Source organism: Aquarana catesbeiana, linkage group LG03, assembly GCF_042186555.1.
Source record: "Aquarana catesbeiana isolate 2022-GZ linkage group LG03, ASM4218655v1, whole genome shotgun sequence".
Lineage (NCBI taxonomy): Eukaryota > Metazoa > Chordata > Amphibia > Anura > Ranidae > Aquarana > Aquarana catesbeiana.
In genome coordinates, this window is record NC_133326.1 from 280,415,942 (window position 1) to 280,440,667 (window position 24,726).

Below are 24,726 nucleotides of genomic sequence, written 5' to 3' on the forward strand. Positions count from 1 at the left end.
CTGTTTTGATTTTTTTTTTTTTATTCATGAAAATGTTTTTTTTTTTTTTTCCCAAAAAAACGCGTTTGAAAAATTACTGCACAAATACCGCAACAAAAAGTTGCAATGACCCCTATTTTATATCCCTAGGGTGTCTGCTAAATTATATATAATATATATTATATATATATATATATATATATATATATATATATATATATATATATATATATACACACATACACACACACACACACACACACACACACACAGTGGGGACGGAAAGTATTCAGACCCCCTTAAATTTTTCACTCTTTGTTATATTGCAGCCATTTGCTAAAATCATTTAAGTTCATTTTTTTCCTCATTAAATGTACACACAGCACCCCATATTGACAGAAAAAAACACAGAATTGTTGACATTTTTGCAGATTTATTAAAAAAGAAAAACTGAAATATCACATGGTCCTAAGTATTCAGACCCTTTGCTCAGTATTTAGTAGAAGCACCCTTTTGATCTAATACAGCCATGAGGCTTTTTGGGAAAGATACAACAAGTTTTTCACCTGGATTTGGGGATCCTCTGCCATTCCTCCTTGCTCTCCAGTTCTGTCAGGTTGGATGGTAAACGTTGTTGGACAGCCATTTTTAGGTCTCTCCAATTGGGTTTAAGTCAGGGCTCTGGCTGGGCCATTCAAGAACAGTCACAGAGTTGTTGTGAAGCCACTCCTTCGTTATTTTAGCTATGTGCTTAGGGTCATTATCTTGTTGGAAGGTAAACCTTCGGCCCAGTCTGAGGTCCTGAGCACTCTGGAGAAGGTTTTCATCCAGGATATCCCTGTACTTGGCCGCATTCATCTTTCTCTCGATTGCAACCAGTTGTCCTGTCCCTGCAGCTGAAAAACACCCCCACAGCATGATGCTGCCACCACCATGCTTCACTGTTGGGACTGTATTGGACAGGTGATGAGCAGTGCCTGGTTTTCTCCACACATACCACTTAGAATTATGGACAAAAAGTTCTATCTTGGTCTCATCAGACCAGAGAATCTTATTTCTCACCATCTTGGAGTCCTTCAGGTGTTTTTTTAGCAAACTCCATGTTGGCTTTCATGTGTCTTGCACTGAGGAGAAGCTTCCGTTGGGCCACTTTGCCATAAAGCTCCGACTGGTGGAAGGCTGCAGTGATGGTTGACTTTCTACAACTTTCTCCCATCTCCCGACTGCATCTCTGGAGCTCAGCCAGAGTGATCTTTGGGTTCTTCTTTACCTCTCTCACCAAGGCTCTTCTCCCCCGATAGCTCAGTTTGGCTGGACGGCCAGCTCTAGGAAGGGTTCTGGTCGTCCCAAATGTCTTCCATTTAAGGATTATGGAGGCCACTGTGTTCTTAGGTACTTAGGTAATGAAGATGTAGAACCATCTCAAGGATGATCAGAAGAAATGAACAGCACCTGAGTTAAAGCGGGATTCCGGCCTAAAAAAAAAAAATTAAAAGTCAGCAGCTACAAACACTGTAGCTGCTGACTTTAAATAAGTACTTACCTGTCCTGGGTGCCTGCGATGTCGGCCGCCCGAGGCCGGCCCGTCCCTCGGCTCTCGGCACCGCCATCCTAGGTAAGGGAAACAGGCAGTGGAGCCTTGCGGCTTCACCGGCAATTTCCTACTGCGCACGCGCGAGCGGCGCGGCGCTCTGTGAATGGCCCCATGGTGTTCTGGGAACACACACAGTTCCCAGAAGACAATGGGGCCACTCACCAAGGAGCAGAACACGCCGCGGAAAAGGTAGAGGCAGATTAGGAAGACTGCCTAGCAACAAGGGTTTAGGTAAGTTTAAATTTTTTTTTTTTCAAATGTTTTTTTTTTTTTTTTTTAGGATTTTTGGTGTAATTTTTTTTTTCAGGGTGGCCCTCCACTTTAAATATATGAGTGTCACAGCAAAGGGTCTGAATACTTAGGACCATGTGATATTTCAGTTTTTCTGGCAGGTCAGACAGGTCATAGTCACTTGAAGTGGCATGACTCATATCAATTTCCTTTAACAGATCTTCACTGCTCCGGGACAAATCCACTGACTGCCTCTTTACATGTCTAAGCCTTAGTTTACCCAGCAGCTGGAGTCTTGTTTTCGGAGTGCAATTTATGACCTGAATGACCTTCTACCTGTGCTGGAAGGTGTCACCAGGAATCTACATGACACATCTGCGGATATAAAAAGGTACTCCTTTACAGTGGAATTTCCTACAGAAGAAAGTCACCTAGCTAAAAAATACCACATTATGAATCAACCACCGGAAAGTACTAAAACAGAAAATCACTCACTTTCCTGTTACGCAACAATATACAATATACCACAATATGTACGCAATAACGTCATTTAAAGCTGGACCATGGGCACAAAAATGTACATTTAAATGTATTCCTCTAAAATCACAAGGGATATTAATCTGCTTTGTGAGCACCAAATGCCTTTACAAACCCAAATATTACTTTGCAAAAGTACAGGGGGTCCCCTACTTACAAACATCCGACTTACAAACGACTCCTACTTACAAACGGAAGGAAACAACAGGAAATGAGATGAAATCTACCCCTAGGAAGGGAAATTCACTCCTGTAAGAGTTAATATGGGAAAAAGGTGTCTCCACTGATGCTTTATCACCAATCCTTATTTCCCTAATAACCCCAAATTTTCAAAATCCAATTGTCATTGGGACAGAAAGTGAGGTGAAATCTTCTGAACAGGGGCACAGACAGCAAAACAAATGTTACAGGGGTGATAACCCTTCCCTATGCTATCTACAAAACTTAAAAATAGATTTTTTGGCTGGAGCTACACTTAAAAAATGTACCTGTTCCGACTTACAAACAGATTCAACTTAAGAACAAACCTAAAGTCCCTATCTTGTTTGTAACCCGGGGACCCCCTGTAGTGGGGACATCATCATAGTATTGTATATAGACTGGCTAGAAAGCAGAACTGTGGGAGGGGGCAAGCAAACCCACTCACTACAGGCTGCCTGCAGGAAACCACAGGAGTTTCCTGCAGAAAAAAAACAAAAAGGCACTGTCCCCTTTCACATCCCCCCCCCCCCCCACAGCACTGTCCCCCTTTTCATCCCCCCCTACAGCACTGTCCCCCTTTACCCCCCCCCCCACAGCACTATCCCCTTCACCCCCCCCCCCAGCACTGTCCCCCTTTACATCCCCCCTACAGCACTGTCCCCCTTTACATCCCCCCCCTACAGCACTGTCCCCCTTTACATCCCCCCCTCAGCACTGTCCCCCTTTACACCCCCCCACAGCACTGTCCCCCTTTACACCCCCCCCCACAGCACTATCCCCTTCACCCCCCCCCCAGCACTGTCCCCCTTTACATCCCCCCTACAGCACTGTCCCCCTTTACATCCCCCCCCTACAGCACTGTCCCCCTTTACATCCCCCCCCTACAGCACTGTCCCCCTTTACATCCCCCCCTCAGCACTGTCCCCCTTTACACCCCCCCACAGCACTGTCCCCCTTTACACCCCCCCCCCACAGCACTGTCCCCCTTCACATCCCCCCCACAGCACTGTCCCCATTCACATCCCCCCACAGCACTGTCCCCTTCACCCCCCCCCCAGCACTGTCCCCCTTCACATCCCCCCACAGCACTGTCCCCTTCACACCCCCCCCCCACAGCACTGGCACTGTCCCCCTTTACATCCCCCCACAGCACTGTCCCCATTCACATCCCCCCACAGCACTGTCCCCCTTCACATCCTCCCCTTCACCCAACAGCACTGTCCCCCTTCACATCTCCCCCCCCCCACAGCACTGTCCCCATTCACATCCCCCCCCACAGCACTGTCCCCATTCACATCCCCCCCCCCACAGCACTGTCCCCATTCACATCCCCCCCCCCACAGCACTGTCCCCATTCACATCCCCCCCCCCACAGCACTGTCCCCATTCACATCCCCCCCCCACAGCACTGTCCCCCTTCACACCTCCCCCACAGCACTGTCCCCCTTCACATCCCCCCCCAGAGCACTGTCCCCCTTCACATCCCCCCCCACAGCACTGTCCCCCTTCACACCCCCCCCCCACAGTACTGTCCCCCTTCACACACCCCCTCCCCCCCTACAGCACAGTCCTCATTCACATCTCCCCCCACAGCACAGTCCTCATTCACATCCCCCCCCACAGCACAGTCCTCATTCACATCCCCCCCCACAGCACAGTCCTCATTCACATCCCCCCCCACAGCACAGTCCTCATTCACATCCCCCCCCCACAGCACAGTCCTCATTCACCCCCCCCCACAGCACTGTCACCATTCACATCCCCCCCCCCCCCCACAGCACTGTCCCTATTCACATCCCCCCCCCCCCAGCACGGTCACCATTCACATCCCCCCCCCACAGCACTGTCCCCATTCACACCCCCCCCCCACAGCACTGTCCCCATTCACATCCCCCCCCCCCACAGCACTGTCCCCATTCACATCCCCCCCCCACAGCACTGTCCCCATTCACATCCCCCCCCCACAGCACTGTCCCCCTTTACATTACCCCCCCACATCGCTGTCCCCCTTCACATCACCCCCCCCACAGCACTGTCCCCCTTCACATCCCCCCCCCACAGCACTGTCCCCCTTCACATCCCCCCCCCACAGCACTGTCCCCCTTCACATCCCCCCCCCACAGCACTGTCCCCATTCACATCCCCCTCCCACCCACATTTCACCCCCAGAGCACTGTCCCCATTCACATCCCCCCCACAGCACTGTCCACATCCCCCCACAGCACTGTCCCCCTTCACATATCACCCCCACAGCACTGTCCACATCCCCCCACAGCACTGTCCCCCTTCACATATCACCCCCACAGCACTGTCCACATCCCCCCACAGCACTGTCCCCCTTCACATCCCCCCCCCACAGCACTGTCCCCCTTCACATCCCCCCCCCACAGCACTGTCCCCCTTCACATCCCCCCCCCACAGCACTGTCCCCATTCACATCCCCCTCCCACCCACATTTCACCCCCAGAGCACTGTCCCCATTCACATCCCCCCCACAGCACTGTCCACATCCCCCCACAGCACTGTCCCCCTTCACATATCACCCCCACAGCACTGTCCACATCCCCCCACAGCACTGTCCCCCTTCACATATCACCCCCACAGCACTGTCCCCATTCACATCCCCCTCCCACCCACATTTCACCCCCAGAGCACTGTCCCCATTCACATCCCCCCCACAGCACTGTCCACATCCCCCCACAGCACTGTCCCCCTTCACATATCACCCCCACAGCACTGTCCCCCTTCACATATCACCCCCACAGCACTGTCCACATCCCTCCACAGCACTGTCCCCCTTCACAACCCCCCTCCACAGCACTGTCCCCCTTCACAACCCCCCTCCACAGCACTGTCCCCCTTCACAACCCCCCTCCACAGCACTGTCCCCCTTCACAACCCCCCTCCACAGCACTGTCCCCCTTCACAACCCCCCTCCACAGCACTGTCCCCCTTCACAACCCCCCTCCACAGCACTGTCCCCCTTCACAACCCCCCTCCACAGCACTGTCCCCCTTCACAACCCCCCTCCACAGCACTGTCCCCCTTCACAACCCCCCTCCACAGCACTGTCCCCCTTCACAACCCCCCTCCACAGCACTGTCCCCCTTCACAACCCCCCTCCACAGCACTGTCCCCCTTCACAACCCCCCTCCACAGCACTGTCCCCCTTCACAACCCCCCTCCACAGCACTGTCCCCCTTCACAACCCCCCTCCACAGCACTGTCCCCCTTCACAACCCCCCTCCACAGCACTGTCCCCCTTCACACCCCCCCCCCACAGCACTGTCCCCCTTCACATCCCCCCCCAGCACTGTCCCCCTTCACATCCCCCCACAGCACTGTTCCCCTTCACATCACCCCCACAGCACTGTTCCCCTTCACATCCCCCCCCACAGCACTGTCCCCATTCCCCCATTCACATCCCCCCCACAGCACTGTCCGCATTCACCCCCCCCCCCCAACAGCACTGTCCCCATACACATCACCCCCCCCCACAGCACTGTCCTCCTTCACATCACCCCCCCCCACAGCACTCTCCCCCTTCACATCCCCCCCCCCCACAGCACTGTCCCCCTTCACATCCCCCCCCCACAGCACTGTCCCCCTTCACATCCCCCCCCCACAGCACTGTCCCCATACACATCCCCCCCCAGCACTGTCCCCATACACATCACCCCCCCAGCACTGTCCCCATACACATCACCCCCCCAGCACTGTCCCCATACACATCACCCCCCCCCCCCCACAGCACTGTCCCCATACACATCACCCCCCCCCCCCACAGCACTGTCCCCATACACATCACCCCCCCCCCACAGCACTGTCCCCATACACATCACCCCCCCCCCCCAGCACTGTCCCCATACACATCACCCCCCCCCCCCACAGCACTGTCCCCATACACATCACCCCCCCCCCCCACAGCACTGTCCCCATACACATCACCCCCCCCACACAGCACTGTCCCCATACACATCACCCCCCCACAGCACTGTCCCCCCCACAGCACTGTCCCCCTTCACATCACCCCCCCCACAGCACTGTCCCCCTTCACATCACCCCCCCACAGCACTGTCCCCCTTCACATCACCCCCCCCCCACAGCACTGTCCCCCTTCCCATCACCCCCCCCACAGCACTGTCCCCCTTTACATTACCCCCCCACATCGCTGTCCCCCTTCACATCACCCCCCCCACAGCACTGTCCCCCTTCACATCCCCCCCCCCACAGCACTGTCCCCCTTCACATCCCCCCCCCACAGCACTGTCCCCCTTCACATCCCCCCCCACAGCACTGTCCCCCTTCACATCCCCCCCCACAGCACTGTCCCCCTTCACATCCCCCCAACAGCACTGTCCCCCTTCACATCCCCCCCAACAGCACTGTCCCCCTTCACATCCCCCCCAACAGCACTGTCCCCCTTCACATCCCCCCCAACAGCACTGTCCCCCTTCACATCCCCCCCAACAGCACTGTCCCCCTTCACATCCCCCCACAGCACTGTCCCCCTTCACATCCCCCCACAGCACTGACCACATCCCCCCCCCCCCCACAGCACTGTTCCCCTTCACAATCCCCCCACAGCACTGTTCCCCTTCACAATCCCCCCACAGCACTGTCCACATCCCCCCACAGCACTGTCCCCCTTCACATTACCTGTACAGCACTGTTCCCCTTCACATTCCCCCCCCCCCCCCCCCACAGCACTGTTCCCCTTTCACATATCAGCCCCAAAGCACCGTCCCCCTTTACATCCCCCCCAGAGCACTGTTCCCCTTCACATCCCCCCACAGCACTGTTCCCCTTCACATCCCCCCACAGCACTGTTCCCCTTCACATCCCTCCACAGCACTGTTCCCCTTCACATCCCCTCACAGCACTGTTCCCCTTCACATCCCCCCCACAGCACTGTCCACCTTCACATCCTCCAGAGCACTGTCCACCTTCACATATAACCCCCACCGCACTGCCTGTTTCACATCCCCCCACAGTATTGCTCCCCTTTACATGACCCCCCCCCCCCAAACACACAGTACATGACCCTTTACATGACCCCCTTACACACAGCACATGACCCTTTACGTGACCCCCCCCCCCCCCCCCCACACACACACACACACACACACACACACAGAGTACATGACCCCTGTGGCCGCCCCCCATCCTTCACAAGTTGACAGCCATGTCACAGAGTGGAGAGCAGGAGGCGGGACAATCCTGAACTGAAGGCGGAGGCACAGCAGCATTGGATGGGGCATGGGAGCTGCCGGGTAACTTTTCATATTAGCAAGCTGGTGATTGGTTGCTAGGACCACCTACCTCCTAACAGCCAATCACCGCCTGGTTAACGTGAAACGTTTATCCAGGCAGCTGCCTCTCTCCACGCAGTGCTGGTCCTGCCCCCTAGTCCAGAACTGTCCCCCCCCCCGTCTGCTATGCTCATGACAGCAGTGGAAGCTGGGGACAAAAGTGGCAGCTAAATGGCACAATCACAGTGGTCCAAGAAGAGCTAGAATAGTTTGGGTTGGACGAGAACCGCCATTTAGTGATGCCCTCTTTAAGAGGTTTGTGATGCCGGGAGGCGGGGTCTATGATCATGTGACCACTGTGATTGGCCATGTGACAGCCAATCACGGTGGTCACATGTTCGGAAAGTAGCATTCGGGAGCTTTCCGTTAGCCACCGGTAACTGTGGCGGGAGCGTGCGTGTATTTGCACTAATGCACACAAATATGCGGCTGGCGTCTAGAGGTTATAAACGCAGATTTTTTTCTTGCCAGAATAAAGAGATCAAATGAACCCTGTAATAAATGTTACTAGGTGGATTTCCCCTTTACACCCCTCAAAACAACTCAGTGTATTGATATTACACCTCTTGCATTTAAAGTCAAGATACAGCAGAAACAGGAATGGAAGAAATCTGTGCCGAGTTCTTTGGCCTGACTACAAAAGGTGCAGCAATCATCAGCCAGGATCATAGTGCTGAATCCTGTTTATAAAATCCAGGAGGAAATGGAATGCTTTGCTGATGCCGACTTGCCTAGACCTCTGAGCAGCTGTCTAAATATCTACCTTTACACTTTAGAGAAACTACCATGCACATTCAAATCTCTACTCGTCTGAAATCTGGCCTACTCATCTAGCTCTGCAGGCGATATTTATTTACTCACTGCTTTGTGTCACATGCTTATTTTCATTTAGCCGTGTTACTACAGAGTGAGAAAAAAAAAAGAAATATGCATTCAACAAGACAGATGAAACATTGTCTGCTAGTAATTATTTTATTCTCTTACTTACAGAGCTGTAAAAATGGACAGGTTTTTATCATTATAGCAAGACAGTTAAAGTGTTACTAAACCCAGGACCCTGCATTCAGTATATCTGATCTCCCACAGTACACAGAACATGGAAATTCAATTATTTTACTAAATATAAACGGCTAAATACCTTTTCTCATCAGCAGTATATAGCAGTCTTGTGAATTCGATCAGTCTTGTAGGAGGAGTTTTCATTCTCCTCTGACTGTCCTATGAGGCTGCAGGACCTCCAACCCTATGTCTGGACAGTGTTGATTGATCCTGTGCTGATCACATACACTCTCCCAAGAAGAAAAAAAAAAAAAAAAAAAGCTCTAGGAATACACACCAAACTGAGCATGTGCAGAGTGCGCTGTTCTAGGGCTGCAACTAACGATTATTTTCATAATCGATTAGTTGGCCGATTATTGTTCCGGTTAATAACCTTTAAAAAATAGTGTGGTGTATAATTTAGTTAATATGTAAAGTTTAAAAAAAAAAGGCAATTTATTCTTAAATATATCTCTATGCAGTGGTAAATATCAATATAAACTATATGGTTAGGGAGCAAATTCTCTAATCCACTCTGATGCCGCGTACACACGATCCGAATTTTGGCCCGCAAAAGACCGATGAGAGTTTTTCGGCGGAAAATGCGACCGTGTGTATGCTCCATCGGTCTTTTGCTAGCGGAATTCCAGCCAGCAAAAGATTGAGAGCATGCTCTCAATTTTTCCGTCGGAAAAGTTCCTATCCGAAAATGTGATCGTCTGTGGCAATTCTGACGCGCAAAATCCCTACGCATGCTCGGAAACAAATTAGTCGCATGCTCGGAAGCATTGAACTTCATTTTCTCGGCTTGTTGTAGTTGTAGTGTTGTACGTCACCGTGTTCTTGACGGTCGTAATTTCAGCGAACTTTTGCGTGACCGTGTGTATGTAAGGCAAACTTGAGCGGAATCCTGTCGGAAAAGCCGTCATATCTTTTTCCGACGAGAAAGCCGCTCGTGTGTACGCGGCATGAGAATAACAGACAGAAGAGATATACTGTATATACTATTAGAAGAGATATATACTGTATATATTATTAGAAGAGATATATACTGTATATATTATTAGAAGAGATATATACTGTATATACTATTAGAGGAGATATACTGTATATACTATTAGAAGAGATATATAATATATTTAACCACTTCCCGCCCGCCCACCGTCATATGACGTCCTGGACTGTGGGCAGGTATATCTGAATGATGCCTGTAGTTACAGACATCATTCAGATATTGCCGGTTTCAGCCGGCGAATCTCTACACCATAGGAACGATCATAGCGGCCGTTCCGCTGCTTGATCGTTCCTATGGGAGGTGAGAGGGGACATCCCCCCCCTCCCGCCGCCCTCCGGTGCTTGCTCCGACTCACCGTTGCGATCGGTGAGACGGAGAGCGGATCCGCCGGCGCCGGATGTAGATCAGAGAGATTTCCGGCGGACCGGATGGTCGCCGGAGTCTCTATGATCATCGGAGGCCGGGCGCAATATTATGACATCACGTCTGGCCTCTCCATTCAAAAAAACGGCGCCGCTTCGGCTGGGAAGCGGTGATCGTTTTATTTTTTTTTTTTATTTCAGGTTTCCCAGCCTAGTGGTGAGATATGGGGTCTTATTGACCCCATATCTCACTATTAAGAGCACCCTGTCATGTCATATTCCTATTACAAGGGATGTTTACATTCCTTGTAATAGGAATAAAAGTGATCAAAAATGTTTTTTTTTCAAAAAAGTGTCAAAATAAAATTAAAAAAAAAAATTTTAAAGCGCCGCTGTCCCCGTGTGCTCGCACGCAGAAGCGAACGCATACGTAAGTCCCGCCCACATATGAAAACGGTGTTCAAACCATACATGTGAAGTATCGCCACGAACGTTGGAGCGAGAGCAATCATTTTGTCACTAGACCTCCTCTGTAACTCAAAACATGTAACCAGTAAAAAAATTTCAAGCGTCGCCTATGGGGATTTTTAAGTACCGAACATTGGCGCCATTCCACGAGCGTGTGCAATTTTGAAGTTGACATGTTAGGTATCAATTTACTCAGCGTAACTTCATCTTTCACAATATGCAAAAACATTGGGCTAACTTTACTGTTTTGTTTTTTTTTTTTTTAAACACAAAACTGTTTTTTTTTCCCAAAGAGAAGAAGAGATATATACTGTATATACTATTAGAAGAGATATATACTGTATATACTATTAGAGGAGCTATATACTGTATATATTATTAAAGGGTGAATCTATCATCAGACTCAAAATTACAGTTTTTTTTTTCCAATTAAAAAATTTGATCTCTAAGAGCGTTTGTTCAATTTTCTAATCGTTAGTTGAGTCAAATCAACGTTAATTTTCAACCACAGTGACGGGAAAATTTGGAAATAATAGAAAACTTCTTGGTCAAAGGAATTTTCAGTGTATGTGGTTTTCGTTCAGAAATTACATTACTTTTAAAAACAGAAATTTTCAACAACATTCTTTCATTCAACGAATGTACAAAGATTTTTCGTCTGAATATTCTCATCTGAAAATTGATCGGTGTGGCCAGCATAAGGCTCGCTACACACCTATGCAGTTTGCCTTTGATCTGTTTCTGCAGTGCTTGAAGTCCCTGACCCTTTCCAAATACACAGCCACTGAAAAAGCATAGATGTGAACGTGTCCCATAGGAAACCATGTTAATGAACTGTAGTCCGTTTCTGCAAAAAGCACCAACAAACACATAGATGTGAACCAAGTCTAAGACAATTAGTAACATAATGGGGTTAAAAAAACTAAAATTATCCCTTTATAGTACAAAAAAAAGCAGATAATCACTACTGTAAGGGGGTCATTTTTTTACTGTAGAACTGTGAAAGTAATATTTTCAGTAGCGATTATTTGCTCTTTTTGTACTATAAAGGGCTCATTTTGTTTTTGTTAACCCCATTATGTTGCTGGCCGATTAATCGATTATGAAAATAGTAATCGATTAATTTCATATTCGATTAGTTGTCGATTAATCGATTAGTTGCTTCAGCTCTACTCTGTTCTATCAGGAGATAGATTGGGGACAGTGGAAGAAGGGGAGGTTAAGAGAAGACAGGATCAAACAGCTTTTTACACGTTGCGCAGGATTAACATATTATAAATGGATACTTTACTAACATTTATAGGTAAAGTTGATCCAGGAAATATCCGATTGAGTCTTAGGGGGATCAGGAAGGAATTTTTTCCCCTACTGGGGCAAATTGGATCATGCTTTATTGGGGGGTTTTGCATTCCTCTGCATCAACTGTGCGTATGGGATTGGATCTTTTTTTTTTCCTTCTATTGGTTGAACTAGATAGACTTGTGTCTTTTTTCAACCAAACTATGTAACCCTTTAGGTTCCACAGTGAGTATAACAAGGATGCTTTACTACATATACAGACTGATTTTACTGTTGTGGGTTTAATAACACTTTAAAGCCCAACTCCACGCAAAAAAAAAAAAATTCTCCCTGCACAGTGGGGCTGAGCCCACACCACAAAGGTTCATAGCTTGTTTTGTCTAGGGTAGAGGAGTCACAATTTTACTTACCTGATCCTCTGCTACTGAGTCCCCACAATCCAGCGGTGGACTGTCCTTCATCATTCTCACATCCAGAGCAGGGCTAAAGACCCTGCTCCGGTCTTGATGACGTCAGGGTCCTAGCCTGCTAGAGGATGGGGTGCAGAAGCTGTGGGGACTGGTCTAGCTGCGGGAAGGAGCAGAGGATCGGGTAAGTAAAACTGTTGGTCCCAGTCCCCATAGACATAATCAATCAGTTAAAAAATAACTACTTTCATGGAAAAAAAAAAAAAACACAACAACCATTATATAGCATAGTGTATACAATTGCTACACAAGTGAATGTTATTAAAAATAAACTTTCCTTGAGCAATGCAATACGGAGCCGTTCTGAACATGGTTGGTGTAGAGAACTTCCCTAGAAATGTCATTTCCTGCTTGTGCGATTGGCTCCCTGATATTCCCAGAAGTCTGCACATATCCAAATTTGGGGTTCCTAGCACTAAGTGGCCCCGAGATATGGGGCCCCAAAGTCGGGTCGCAAAATGTCAAGCACTTCTGCAGCAGAGGACCTGATTTTGGGGCCCCATATCTCGTGGCCACTTGATGTTAGGAGCCCCAAATTTGGATATGTTATAGTGGTACCGGTGTTTAGCCGCGTTTGGAGTCTGAAACGTGGAAAACTTTTGCGTCTGAACCCATTTTTTTTGCTTCTGGAAAAACGAGGTTAAACGCAACTGCCTAAAAACGAGACTGTGTACATGGACACATAGGATAACATTGGATGGGTTCAGGGGCAGTTGAAAAAAGTGTCCAACTGCCTCTGAACACAAGTTTAACAGCGTCTCGTGTGCATGAGGCCTTAGTCCCAAAGGATTAAATCACTTCTAAAAAGGGACTCAGACCCTGCAACTTTCCACATTAGAACGCTACAAAAATCACTCCCATTCAGATTCACTTTGCACATTGCCATAATCAATGATCTATTGCTTTAGGCTACTTTCACACGGAGGCGCTTTACAGGCTTTTTTAGTTGACCCACGAGACAGTAGTGAAGACTATTATAGTGATGATCTGCTGCCACAGGCATCCCACAGGTTTGGCATTGGCATACTTATAGTGGTCGCTGGACCAATATAACTATTCAAAAAAGCCATACCTGGAATTCAGCTTTAATATTACATTACATATTACACAATCCCTTGTGTTAAAAGACTTTTTTCCAAGACACCATGAAGCCTCCATAAATGCAGGATGGATAGGAAGGGAATTGCAGAGAAGTGACCTGATGTGCAGCAAAATCATATTCTATACAGTTAAGAAGTCACCTTACATCACAGAAAAAAGAGACTATTTCAGAATATAAACACACATGCAGGTCTTCTATGTCTACTTGGAGAGCAAGAATAAGGCTGATCTATTGTAGGAATTGTGAATCTTTACACAATATATTGCTTTAAACGGGTTGTAAACCCTCGTTTTTTTTCACCTTAATGCACGCTATGCATTAAGGTGAAAACATTTCTGACGCTGACCAGCCCTCCAGATTTTACTCACCTGAGCCCATTCGTTCCCACGGCGGAGACGCGCTCTACCTCTCTGCCTGTTGTCTCGGCTCTTGATTGGATAGATTGATAGCAGCCATTGGCTCCCGCTGCTGTCAATCAAATACAATGACGCAGGCGCCGAGGGGCGGAGCCGAGTCAGGCATTCTGTGTCTATGGACGCAAATTCTGGACTCGGGAGTGCGCCCGCAAAGTAACCCCCAGGGAGAGTGCTTTTCCTAGGCAGTTTCCGGGTGTGCTAATAGCACCGCCGGGGGGACCCCAGAAGAGGATGATCGGGGCCACTCTGTGCAAAACCAACTGCACGGTGGAGGCAAGTATGACATGTTTAATATTAAAAATAAATAAATAAATAATTATGAGGGTTTACAACCCCTTTAAAGTGGTTCTAAAGGCTCAAGGTTTTTTACCCTAAAAGGGGTTGTAACCCCTTGTGGTTTTTCACCTTAATGCATTCTTGGCATTAAGGTGAAAAACCTTCTCTCATGCTGCAGCCCCCCAGACCCCCCCTTTTACTTACCTAAACCCTGTCTTTCTGGCCCCGGGGGTGAGCACACCAGCTATGGCTGGTGTCTCATGTCCTGATTGGATAGATTGGTAGCAACGCAGTCATTGGCTCCATCTGCGGTCAATGAAATCCAATTACGTGGGTGCCGGGGGGCGGGGCCGAGTCCTGCTTTCTGTGTCAATACACGCAGAAGCAGGACACGAGAGTGCGCCCGCACAGGTGTAATGAAAGAGAGCGCTTCTCTGAGAGGGCACTCGAGAAGAGGAGGAGCCACCAGCGCCACTGAGGGACCCCAGAAGAGAAGGAGGTTTAGTAACCCTTTAATGCAGTCTCTGCATGAAGGTAAAACACCTTCAGTGTGCTGCTCCCCCCTAATACTTACCTGAGGCCGATTTCGATCCAGTGATGTGCACGAGAGCAGCTCTCTCTCTCTCTGCTCATTGGAAAGGAAGGCAGCAGCGGAAGCCATTGACTCCTGCTGTATTTAATCACAGCCAGTGAAAAGGGAGCAGGGACAGAGCTAAGCCCCACTTTGTGTGTGTCAATGGACATGCAGCTCTGGCTAGGGAGCAAGCACACACGTGGGGGACCTGAGAAGAGGAGGATCAGGGATGCTCTGTGCAATACCACTGCACAGAGCAGGTAAATATAACATGTTTGTTATTTTTAAAGATAAACTACAAAGCTTTGTGATATTTTAGAGTGATATTAAACTCTGTTATTCTTACCTGCTCTGTGCAGTATTTTTGCACGGAGCAGCCCTGATCCTCCTCTTCTTGGGTCCCTCACCGGTGCTCCTGGCCCCTCCCTTCTGCCGAGTGCCCCCACAGCAAGCAGCTTGCTATGGGGGCAAGTGAAACGCTGCTGTGTGTCCATTCAGACACGGAGCTGCAGCTCGGTCCTGCCCCCCTCTCTCTCTCTCTCTCTCTCTCTCTTTCTCCTCATTGGCTCACTGACTTTGAGTGACAGCAGCAGGCGCCAATGGAACCGTTCAAAAGACTCATTATGCCTCATAGAATATACCTTGCGGTGTCTGCTTTCCAAAATGGGGTCATTTTGTGGGCAATTCCATTGTCCTGGTGCTAAAGGACCTTTAAAAGTGTGATAGGTTGTTAGGAAATTTTATGTGTAATTTATGCTCCTAGAACCCCTGATGGTGTTCCTTGCATGTTGGGCCTCTCTGTGTGGCCAGGCTGTGAAAAAGTCCCACACATGTGGTATTGCCATACTCAGAAGGAGTAGCTGAATGTATTTTGGGGTGTAATTGAAAGTATGCATATGCTGTGTGTGAGAAATAACTTGTTATTATGAACATTTTGTGTAAAAAAAAAAAAAAAAATTAATAATAATAATAATTTCTTCATTTTCCCAAGAATTGTGGGGAAAAAATTACAACTTTAAAAAACTCACTATGCCTCTTACTAAATACATGGGACTGTCTACTTTCCAAAAAAGGGTTATTTGGGGGTATTTGTACTTTCCTGACATTTCAGGGCCTCAAGAAATGAGATAGGCCATCAGTGCATCAGGTGTGATCAATTTTCAATGATTGGCACCATAGCTTGTAGACTATAACTTTCACAGAGACTAAGGCCCCTTTCACACTGGGGCGGTGGGGGCGTCGGCGGTACAACAGCGCTATTTTTAGCGCTGCTGTAACGTCGTTCTTGCAGCGGTATTTGGCCGCTAGCGGTTCCGTTTTAACCCCCGCTGGCGGACGAAAAAGGGTTAAATCCGCTCGTACAGCGCATTGATTTCAATGGGCAGGAGCGGTTTAGGAGCGGTGAATACACCGCTCCTTCCCCACTCCAAAGAAGCGGCTCGCAGGACTTTTTTTACCGTCCTGCGAGCGCACCGCTTCAGTGTGAAAGCCCTCGGGCTTTCACACTGAACAAACAGCGGAGGCTGTTTAGGGGCGGTTTTCAGGCGGTATTTTTAGCACAATAACGCCTGAAAACCGCTCCAGTGTGAAAGGGGCCTAAGTAATATCCACTTATTTGGGTTATTTTTACCAAAGATATGTAGCAGTATAAATTTTGGCCCAAATTTATGAAGAAAAATTACTTATTTGCAAAATTTTATTATAGAACACTAAAAAAAAAGAAAAGAAAAAGGTGTTTTTTTTTTTTCAAAATGTTCGTAATTTTTTCACTTATGTCGCAAAAAAATAAAAAACCCAGTGGTGATTAAATACCACCAAAAGAAAGCTCTATTTGTGTAAAAAAAAAAAAAGACAAAAATTTTGTTTGTGCATGACTGAGTAATTGGCATTCAGCGTGCGAGAGCACTGAAAGCTGAAAATTGGTCTGGGCGGGAAGGGTGTATAAGTGCCCTGTATTGAAGTGGTTAAGTATCCAGTCATGTACAAATAAATTAAAGTGTTACTAAACCCACAACAGTAAAATCATTCTGTATATGCAGTAAAGCATGCTTGTTATACTCACTGTGGAACCTAAGGGGTTAATCCTCTGCATTGTGTAAAAAGGCTTCTTGATCTTGTCTTCTCTGATCCTCCCCTTCTTCCACTGTCCCCAATCCATCTGCTGATAGAACAGAGCCTTGGGGGCAAGCTGCACATGCTCAGTTTGGTGTGTATTGCTAGAGAGCTTTTTTTTTCTTGGGAAGGTGCATTAAATCAGCACAGGCCAATCAGCACCGTCCAGGCAGAGGGTCAGTCAGGAGTCATGCAGCCTCATAGGACAGTCAGAGGAGAACGAAAACTCCTCCTACAAGCTTTATCCAGTGCTCAGCCAAACTGATCGAAGTCTCAAGACTGCTATATACTGCTGATGAGAAAAGGTATTTAGCAGTTTATATTTACTAAAATAATTGAATTCCCATCTTCTGTGTACTGTGGGAGATCAGATATAGTGAATGCAGGCTCATGGGTTTAGTAACACTTTTAACCACTTTTGCCCCCTTAATGACCAGGCCATTTTGCGCAATACAGCATTGCGTCACTTTATCTGACAATTGCGCAGTCGTGCGATGCTGTACCCAAACAAAATTGACATCCATTTTTCCCACAAGTAGAGCTTTCTTTTGGTGGTATTTGATCACCTCTGTGAGTTTTATTTTTTGCGCTATAAACAAAAAAGACTGACAATTTTGAAAAAAAAAATACTTTTTTTACTTTCTGCTATAGTACATATCCAAAAAAAAAAAAAAAGGTTATGGTTATAAATATAAAACTAATTTATTCATCAGTTTAGGCCGATATGTATTCTTCTACATATGTTTGGCAAAAAAAATCGTAATAGGCGTATATTGATTGGTTAAAAGTATCAGTTCAAAAGTTATCGCGTCTACAAACTACGAGATTGATTTAGGAACTTTTTTTTTTATATTGTTTTTACTAGTAATAGCGGCGATCTGCGATTTTTAGAGGGACTGCGACATTGCGGCGGGCAAATCTGAACCCAAATGACACTTTTTTGGGGGACCAGTGACATTATTACATTGATCAGTGCTATAAAAATGCACTGATCAATGTAAACATGACACAGGCATGGAAGGGGTTAACACTAGTGGGCAATCAAGGGGTTAAGTGTGTTCCCTGGGTGTGTTCTAACTGTAGGGGGGATGGGCTACTAGGGACATGACAGATCACTGCTCCCGATCACTGGGAACAGAAGATCTCGGACATGTCATTAGGCAGAACGGGGAATCGCCTTGTTTACATAGGTAGTTCTCCGTTCTGCCTTTATAAACAGCGATCGTGGGTCGCAGGCAGACATCGAGTCCACGGGCATGCTCCTGCCCGCTATCCACCTTGGATGGACGTACAGGTACGTCGGTTCACGCAGGAGCGCCAACCTGCCGTAGTAAATGTACGTGAGCTGGTCGGCAAGTTGTTAAAAGAGGAACTGCAGTCTGCTCACATAAATTTGTAATAAAAACATCTTAGCCATTCTGAAGCTTCCCTCCAACCACTTTGCTTATTATTTTATATATACTGGGATTCTGTACTTGTCAAATGTGCTGCAGAAATCTCCCTCCACTGAGTCTGGCTGCATCCATTTTAACTGTGGGCAGCTGAAGCTGCTGCCTGTTCACTTCCTGGATTTACACAGAGGCACACTTCCAGCTCTGCAGCTCTCATTGGCCCTCTTATGACTCATCCCCCCCTCTCTTCCTGGCAAATTCTCACGAGAGTGAGCTGTGCATGATGTTATAAGCCTAGGTTTTTTACCAGACAAGAAACAAGAAGTGGGCTGTATAAAGGTATTTACTGGCAGAAAAAAATATTTTTTACTATCCAAAGTTAAAAAAACAAGGGCAGAAGATTTAAATAGATGAAAAAAATGACTGAAGTTCGGCTTTAAGTAAACAGAGATTGCTTTACACATGATTGGGTAATTGACATGCCCACTAAGCTGTATAGATCAAGCAAGCCTAATGCAAGGGCACATAGAAAAAAAAAAAATCTTTCTTCTCTGTTCACATCAAACGCACGAGGAGGTGCGCATTTTTATGCAGGGCAACCCAAAGTGACCCCATGTTGTTGCAACACGCTACAGCGCATAGAGAATAAAATGTCATCTTGGAACATCTCAATAATGTTAAAAAAAATGTAAACAGTGTGATGCATTGTAACAACGCATGGCACCGCCCCTATACATTAGTGTGCAAGTGTTTTAGCATGCAGGCTAGTGTGGATACAGAATATTCACACACTGTATTGTGTAAGGATTATCAGCTCTAAAGTAAATCAGCCTCATACTAAGACTGGAGCAGCTGTGTGGAGTAACCAATCAGCTTCTAGCTTCAGCTTGTTCAGTTCAACTTTTAAAATGAAAGCTAGCAGCTGATTGGTTGTTCAGTCTTAGTAAGCCCCCCTGGTTACTATGTTTATTAGGAATATAAAGCAAAATCATGCAGGCTTCCCATGCAAGCAGGTCAGTATACACATCCATATGGGTATTAGTAGCGCCTACATCCAGATGTGCAGTGCCATACACAGAGCTGCACTGACACCTACTAATGAATGAATCTGCTGGAGGATCCCATGGAATCCCTATGACAGCAGAGCAACACAGACACACACAATATCCAGGGATCAGAGAACAATGCCACCAGCAGCCTGTCACTATGACACGAGCTCAGCCGACTGCCCAGGCACTGCCAGGCACATAGCATGCTCATAGGGGAACTCAGCGGAGGAAGCCAGCTATTGTCACCAACCTCAAACACCACTTCTTCATCAAACTCCGCAGTCATTGCTGTCCGCCATGCCACCCTCAGCGGCACACTGGGAAATGGAGTCTGCAGCCCGTGACGTCACCGGCAGTGCCGCTGAAGGGGACAGGAGGACAGGACTACATCTCCCAGAGTTCCCCGCGGCCGCTGCGTCCAGGCCGAGAACAGCGGGAGAGTACTCTATGATGAGGGCAGTGCTGGGATCGGGACAGGAGTGCACACGGCTGGGTGTACTGAGCACTGGACACTAATGAGGACTCTATGGAAATAAGAGCATTTATCAATGTAGATGACAGCTCTTCCTGATGTTAAAGCCTAAGTTTAAGAAATAAAAAAAATCAGCAAAAGGGATAATACTAACAATAAGTGTGAAGTGTCCCTTGTGTTGCTCTCTCCTGGTTTTGTGGGAATCTTACTCCTCTGACCACCTACCAAGGTTGCCAACTGGCAGTAAATTTACGAACAGTTTGTAGAATCCATCATTTTTGCATTTCGTCCATAAATGTCCATTACTGACATGCAATCAGCATGTGCAGGGGGTGTGCCAGATGTGCCTGGGCACACCCTAATCACTCTGTTGCAGTGCCAATTGCCCTTATTGCCTGGACTTCCACTCGTGTTGCGCCGCTGCCCCCACCACAGTGCTGCTAGCTTCCTTCCTTTCTTCTTCTTTCCCCCGTCTGCTGCGGGGGATGTTTCGGGGGAAGGGGCTAATCAATATGTCATTCACCGACCCCTTCCTTTTCTAAATGAACACAGTGAACAAACTCACTGTGTTCAAACATAACTGAAGCATAGTAAACTGTGTATATTATGCTTCTGTTTGTGAATGAACAGGAAGCCGCTCAGCACAGAGCGCTTCCTATTCATCCACTGTCCAATGCAGCTGAGGCTGCAGAGAAAGGCACGTGTTCGAGCTTTTTGGGTGCACACCCTAATGCATTGTGCTGCACACACCTATGTCTGTAATGGAGAGGTCAGAGTAGGATTACACCCAGCACCCTGGCATGTGTGGAGGGACCAATAGTTGATCTCAATGGTAAAGTCATGGTGAGGAGGAAATATTACAAGCTCAGTTTTAGAAAGATTGAATTTGAGGAAGTGGTGTGACATCCATACTGATTTGTCACCATGGGAGGTTATCAACTGGCCCAGGGAAGAGGTATTGAGAGAGTAGGAGGGGCCCAAGGACAGAGCCTTGCGTTACCCCAAGGCTACAAGAGGGGAAAGAGAAGACTTTTTGTCAGTCAGCTCTGACAGCTCTGTGCCCTGATGCCACAGGCGAAAATAAATAACAAAACACAATATATCTAAACCCTGAATGAGAGTTCCCCTTAAGCAGGGCTTTTTTTCTCAGAGAATAGATGCAGGAACTCCCCCCTTCTGAGCACCGGCCCTTGGTCCCACCCCCTACGCACCTCCCAGTACTGCGCCAAGTATCATTTTGTGGTGCTAAATAATTTGTATGGAATTTGCTCTTATCTAATAACAAGAAAAGCAGTAAAATAGATCCCCTAGAGCCAGCAACAATAGATCTCCAGTAATAATAGAACCCACCCCAGCAACAATATATCCTTCACACAATAATAAACTCTCTCCAGCAACAATGGGCCCCACCCCAGCAACAATGGACCCATCCCAGCAACAATAGGTCCCCTCAGCTCAATAGGATCCCACCCTAGCAACAATAGATCGCTAACACAACAATAGACTCCCCTAGCAACAATGGACCCCACCCCAGCAACAATAGACCCCCCCCAGCAACAATAGACCTCACCACAGCAACAACAGATCCCTCACACAACCATAGACACCCTCAGCAACAATGGACCCCACTCCAGCAACAATAGACCCCCCCCCCCCACACACACACACACAGCAACAATGAACCCCACCCCAGCAACAATAGACTCCCCCCCACACACACACTCACACAGCAACAATGGACCCCACCCCAGCAACAATAGACCCCCCCCAGCAACAATGGACCACCCACAACAAAATACCACCACCAGCAACAAAAGATCCACCCAGCAACATTAGGCCTCCCAGCAGCAACAGATCTCCCAGCAGCCAGCATCAATAGACCCATTAGCATACAGCAACAATAGACCTTTCCCTTAATAGTAGATTCCTACCAGCAACATAAGACCCCCCCCCAGCAACAATAGATCCCACACACAAAACAGATCCCCTCCAGTGACAATAGATTAGATCCCCCAGCATCAATAGACCCTCCAGCACACCCCTTACATGCATTCAGTGCTGGAGGTGCCGGAACTGCGTTCCCCCGCGTTCCCGCTAAAAAAAAACCTGCCCTTAAGTATAAACAGGTGTTGTAGGCTGATTCCTTTGTGTGAAGAAGTCCTTGAAGTAAGGGTGTCCGAAATCTTCAGCTAGCTATGAAGGGTCCCAAAGATGTTGCTGTGCAATGGTGACCAGCAAATGTAGATAGGATGAGCAAGGTGCTTCCCAGCGAAAGGCCTTTTGATGAAGGAAAGGGTGGGGTAAAGGTATCTGCATGCAGTGTCTCTGAATGTAAAACTAAGTATGGTCTTTTGCCCGCTCACCAATCCTGGAGATACCAAGGCTTTTCCTCTCTGTAAATTAAAAGCGGATAATAAGTGCATGCAGAATATTTTGCTGTTTTATGTACCATTACAAATGTTGTATATATTATTTTAGGAGATACAGTATTTATATAAAATAATCAAAAGCATAAATTCAACCATTTTTACTTCATTTTAAGTAAATAGATATATAAATATTTTAAACTTAAATGCAACTTGTTGGATCTGAAAGGATGAGAGTTGAAGGACTACAAGTCCCAGCATGAACCCCTGAGATCTAAGGATGTGACCCCTTAGATCTCACAGGTTCATCCTGGGACCTGTAGTCCTTCACAAGTTGGGGGGGGGGGTAGGGGTGGTTGTCACATCCTCAGCCCTAAGGGGCTCATGCTGGGACCTGTAGTCCTTCAATTTTGAGGGGTCACATCCCCCAAAAGTGAAGGACTACAAGTCCCAGCAGGAACTCCGCTTTGTATGGGTCTCTGCATTGCCTGGCTCCCTAATGACACACACGGTTCCAATCCTTCCCTGGCACCCAGCCTCACCTCAGAATTTTAAGAGTTGCTCTCAACTGAGTCCTGGCAGTTCCCTTTCCTTCCCTTTGAGCATGCAGTGCTGCTGGAGAAGATGGAGGAGGTGGGTGGAGCTAAGGCACTAGGCACAGAGTGGCAGAGGAGGAGGAAGTTAAATCCTCCTCCAATTTCAATGCTGGGGCCTCAGCTTATCTCTGCATTAGGGCAGGGACGTGACGTCACTGGTTGCTAGATGCCAGTCGCCGTGGCAATAGCAACCAGTGGGCAGTAGAGCCAGTGGTGCAGATGGAGCAAGCTGCGGGTCTCGGCCAGCCAGGATTAATACTGTCATTTAGAAAAGGGGCCTGCGTCAGCCTCTTTTGGGGCATCAGATCGGTGGCCCAGTCTGCCCCTGTTCTCTGCAGTTCTTGCTAGTGTCCCTTCTGCCTGGGGGACAGGGCCGCCCCCCTGTAAAATACCGCCCAAGGCAAACTCCTTGTTTGCCTCGCGGTAGATACGCCTCTGTCGTGGGGAAAGGATGTTCCAGAACAGGCTCTTGAAGGACCTGCAGTCAGATGAAGATAGCCCAATTGGTGGACGACCCAGGGGTTCAGCGGTGTCTGCGTGGGCGTAGGTGAAAGTGTCTCCAAATAGCCACGGTGCCTGGCCTCTCCCTCCTGCAGCTGTAAATCTGTGTCCCAAGAGAGCAAGCCCCTCCCCGGACAGTTTTATTTATCTGCTCACTCAGAATTCTTTCTCTATTCAGCCAGGTGATGCTTGTAGTTTGCAGCAGCATTAGATCCATTGGAATCCCAGCTTTCCAGACTAAATGTTCCACGATCCCCTGCTTTCAGTAGTGGTCTCGCTCTCTCTCTCTCTCTCTCTCTCTCTCTCTGCAGTCAGGAAATTATGCAATAATCCAGGTGCTGGGCACTAGAGGATACAAAGCTCAATGTAATCTTCAGTAAAGGGTGTCCCATGAAGGCAAAAGTAATATAGCCAGTGCTTGGCCACATACAAGCTGCCCGAAGATGTTCGTTACAGACAGTGGCCGCCCTTAAAAAAATGGCCTTGGGACGGCTACGGAACTGTGCTCTCATGGAAGTCAAAGGGGCCAAAAAAATTCTACCCGGCTTCAAAGGTAGCTCATGTTCCCGAACGCTTAAATGTGAACAGAGACAATTTAAAAGCATTGGATTCGGCTTGTTGAGCATTTTGGAGCATTCAGATACAAAGCACTCTGGTGTGAATGGGTGTTTATTCATCCTATACCAAGAGAAGCATCAAGACGCTCCCTCTGATCATCACACTGTTGCAACAATGTTATTGTTATCTATTGCTGATAAATTAACATGTCATCTTCTTTGACAGATCTCGGTTTAAAGAGCCCCAAGATAGTCTGTAGAGTCGATTAACTAGATCAGCCCTCAAAATTTCCATTCACCTGCAAGCTGAAGGCAAGTGTTCTGACTCGGCTTGGGTGGGTGCTCAGACAGGCCAGCTCAGCTCGGCTTGGGTGGGTCCTCTTTGCTTGGGCGGGGAGGTTGGTCGGCCGGCTCAGCTCAGGCGGGGGGGTCCGCTTGGCTCGGACGGGGAGGCAGGCCAGCTCATCTCAGCTTAGGTGAGGGGGCGTCTTGGTCCGGTCCGCTTGGCTCAGGCGGGGAGGGAGGGGGAGGCTGGCCTGGTGCAGTGGAAGAACTGGCCTATCTTTAATATCCCCAAAATTGTAGCAGCAGCCATGCAGTCACCACACAGTCCTTTGTTGTGTGGCTGGGAGCCATATTGCAAACATGCCTTTCCAGAATGGGACAGCACTACCCTGCACTTGGTTTTCACTCCAGCTAGCCTGGATCAGGTACCTACAGCTACATCTGCACAGGACACTAATAGCACACAACTGCAGATGAATCAGTACCATTGAAGATACACTTTCCTCTTTGCTATGGAATCTCATGC

The 24,726-nt window shown here is 47.9% G+C and overlaps 1 protein-coding gene across 5 annotated transcripts in view; it reads right to left on the reverse strand.

The window, feature by feature from the left end:
* VEZT (vezatin, adherens junctions transmembrane protein) overlaps positions 1 to 19,801 on the reverse strand; it is an 89,503-nt gene extending 69,702 nt beyond the window's left edge. Inside the window, exon 1 of one of the 5 annotated variants that reach the window (XM_073620161.1) lies at positions 19,674 to 19,801. In XM_073620161.1, the coding sequence (XP_073476262.1) occupies positions 19,674 to 19,709 (36 nt within the window). In that variant the 5' untranslated portion in view covers positions 19,710 to 19,801. Of the gene's footprint in view, positions 1 to 12,446; positions 12,591 to 19,673 lie in introns of those variants that run through there. The other 4 variants (XM_073620162.1, XM_073620159.1, XM_073620160.1 and 1 more) reach the window with 4 other exon arrangements.
* Positions 19,802 to 24,726: the final 4,925 nt, after the last annotated feature.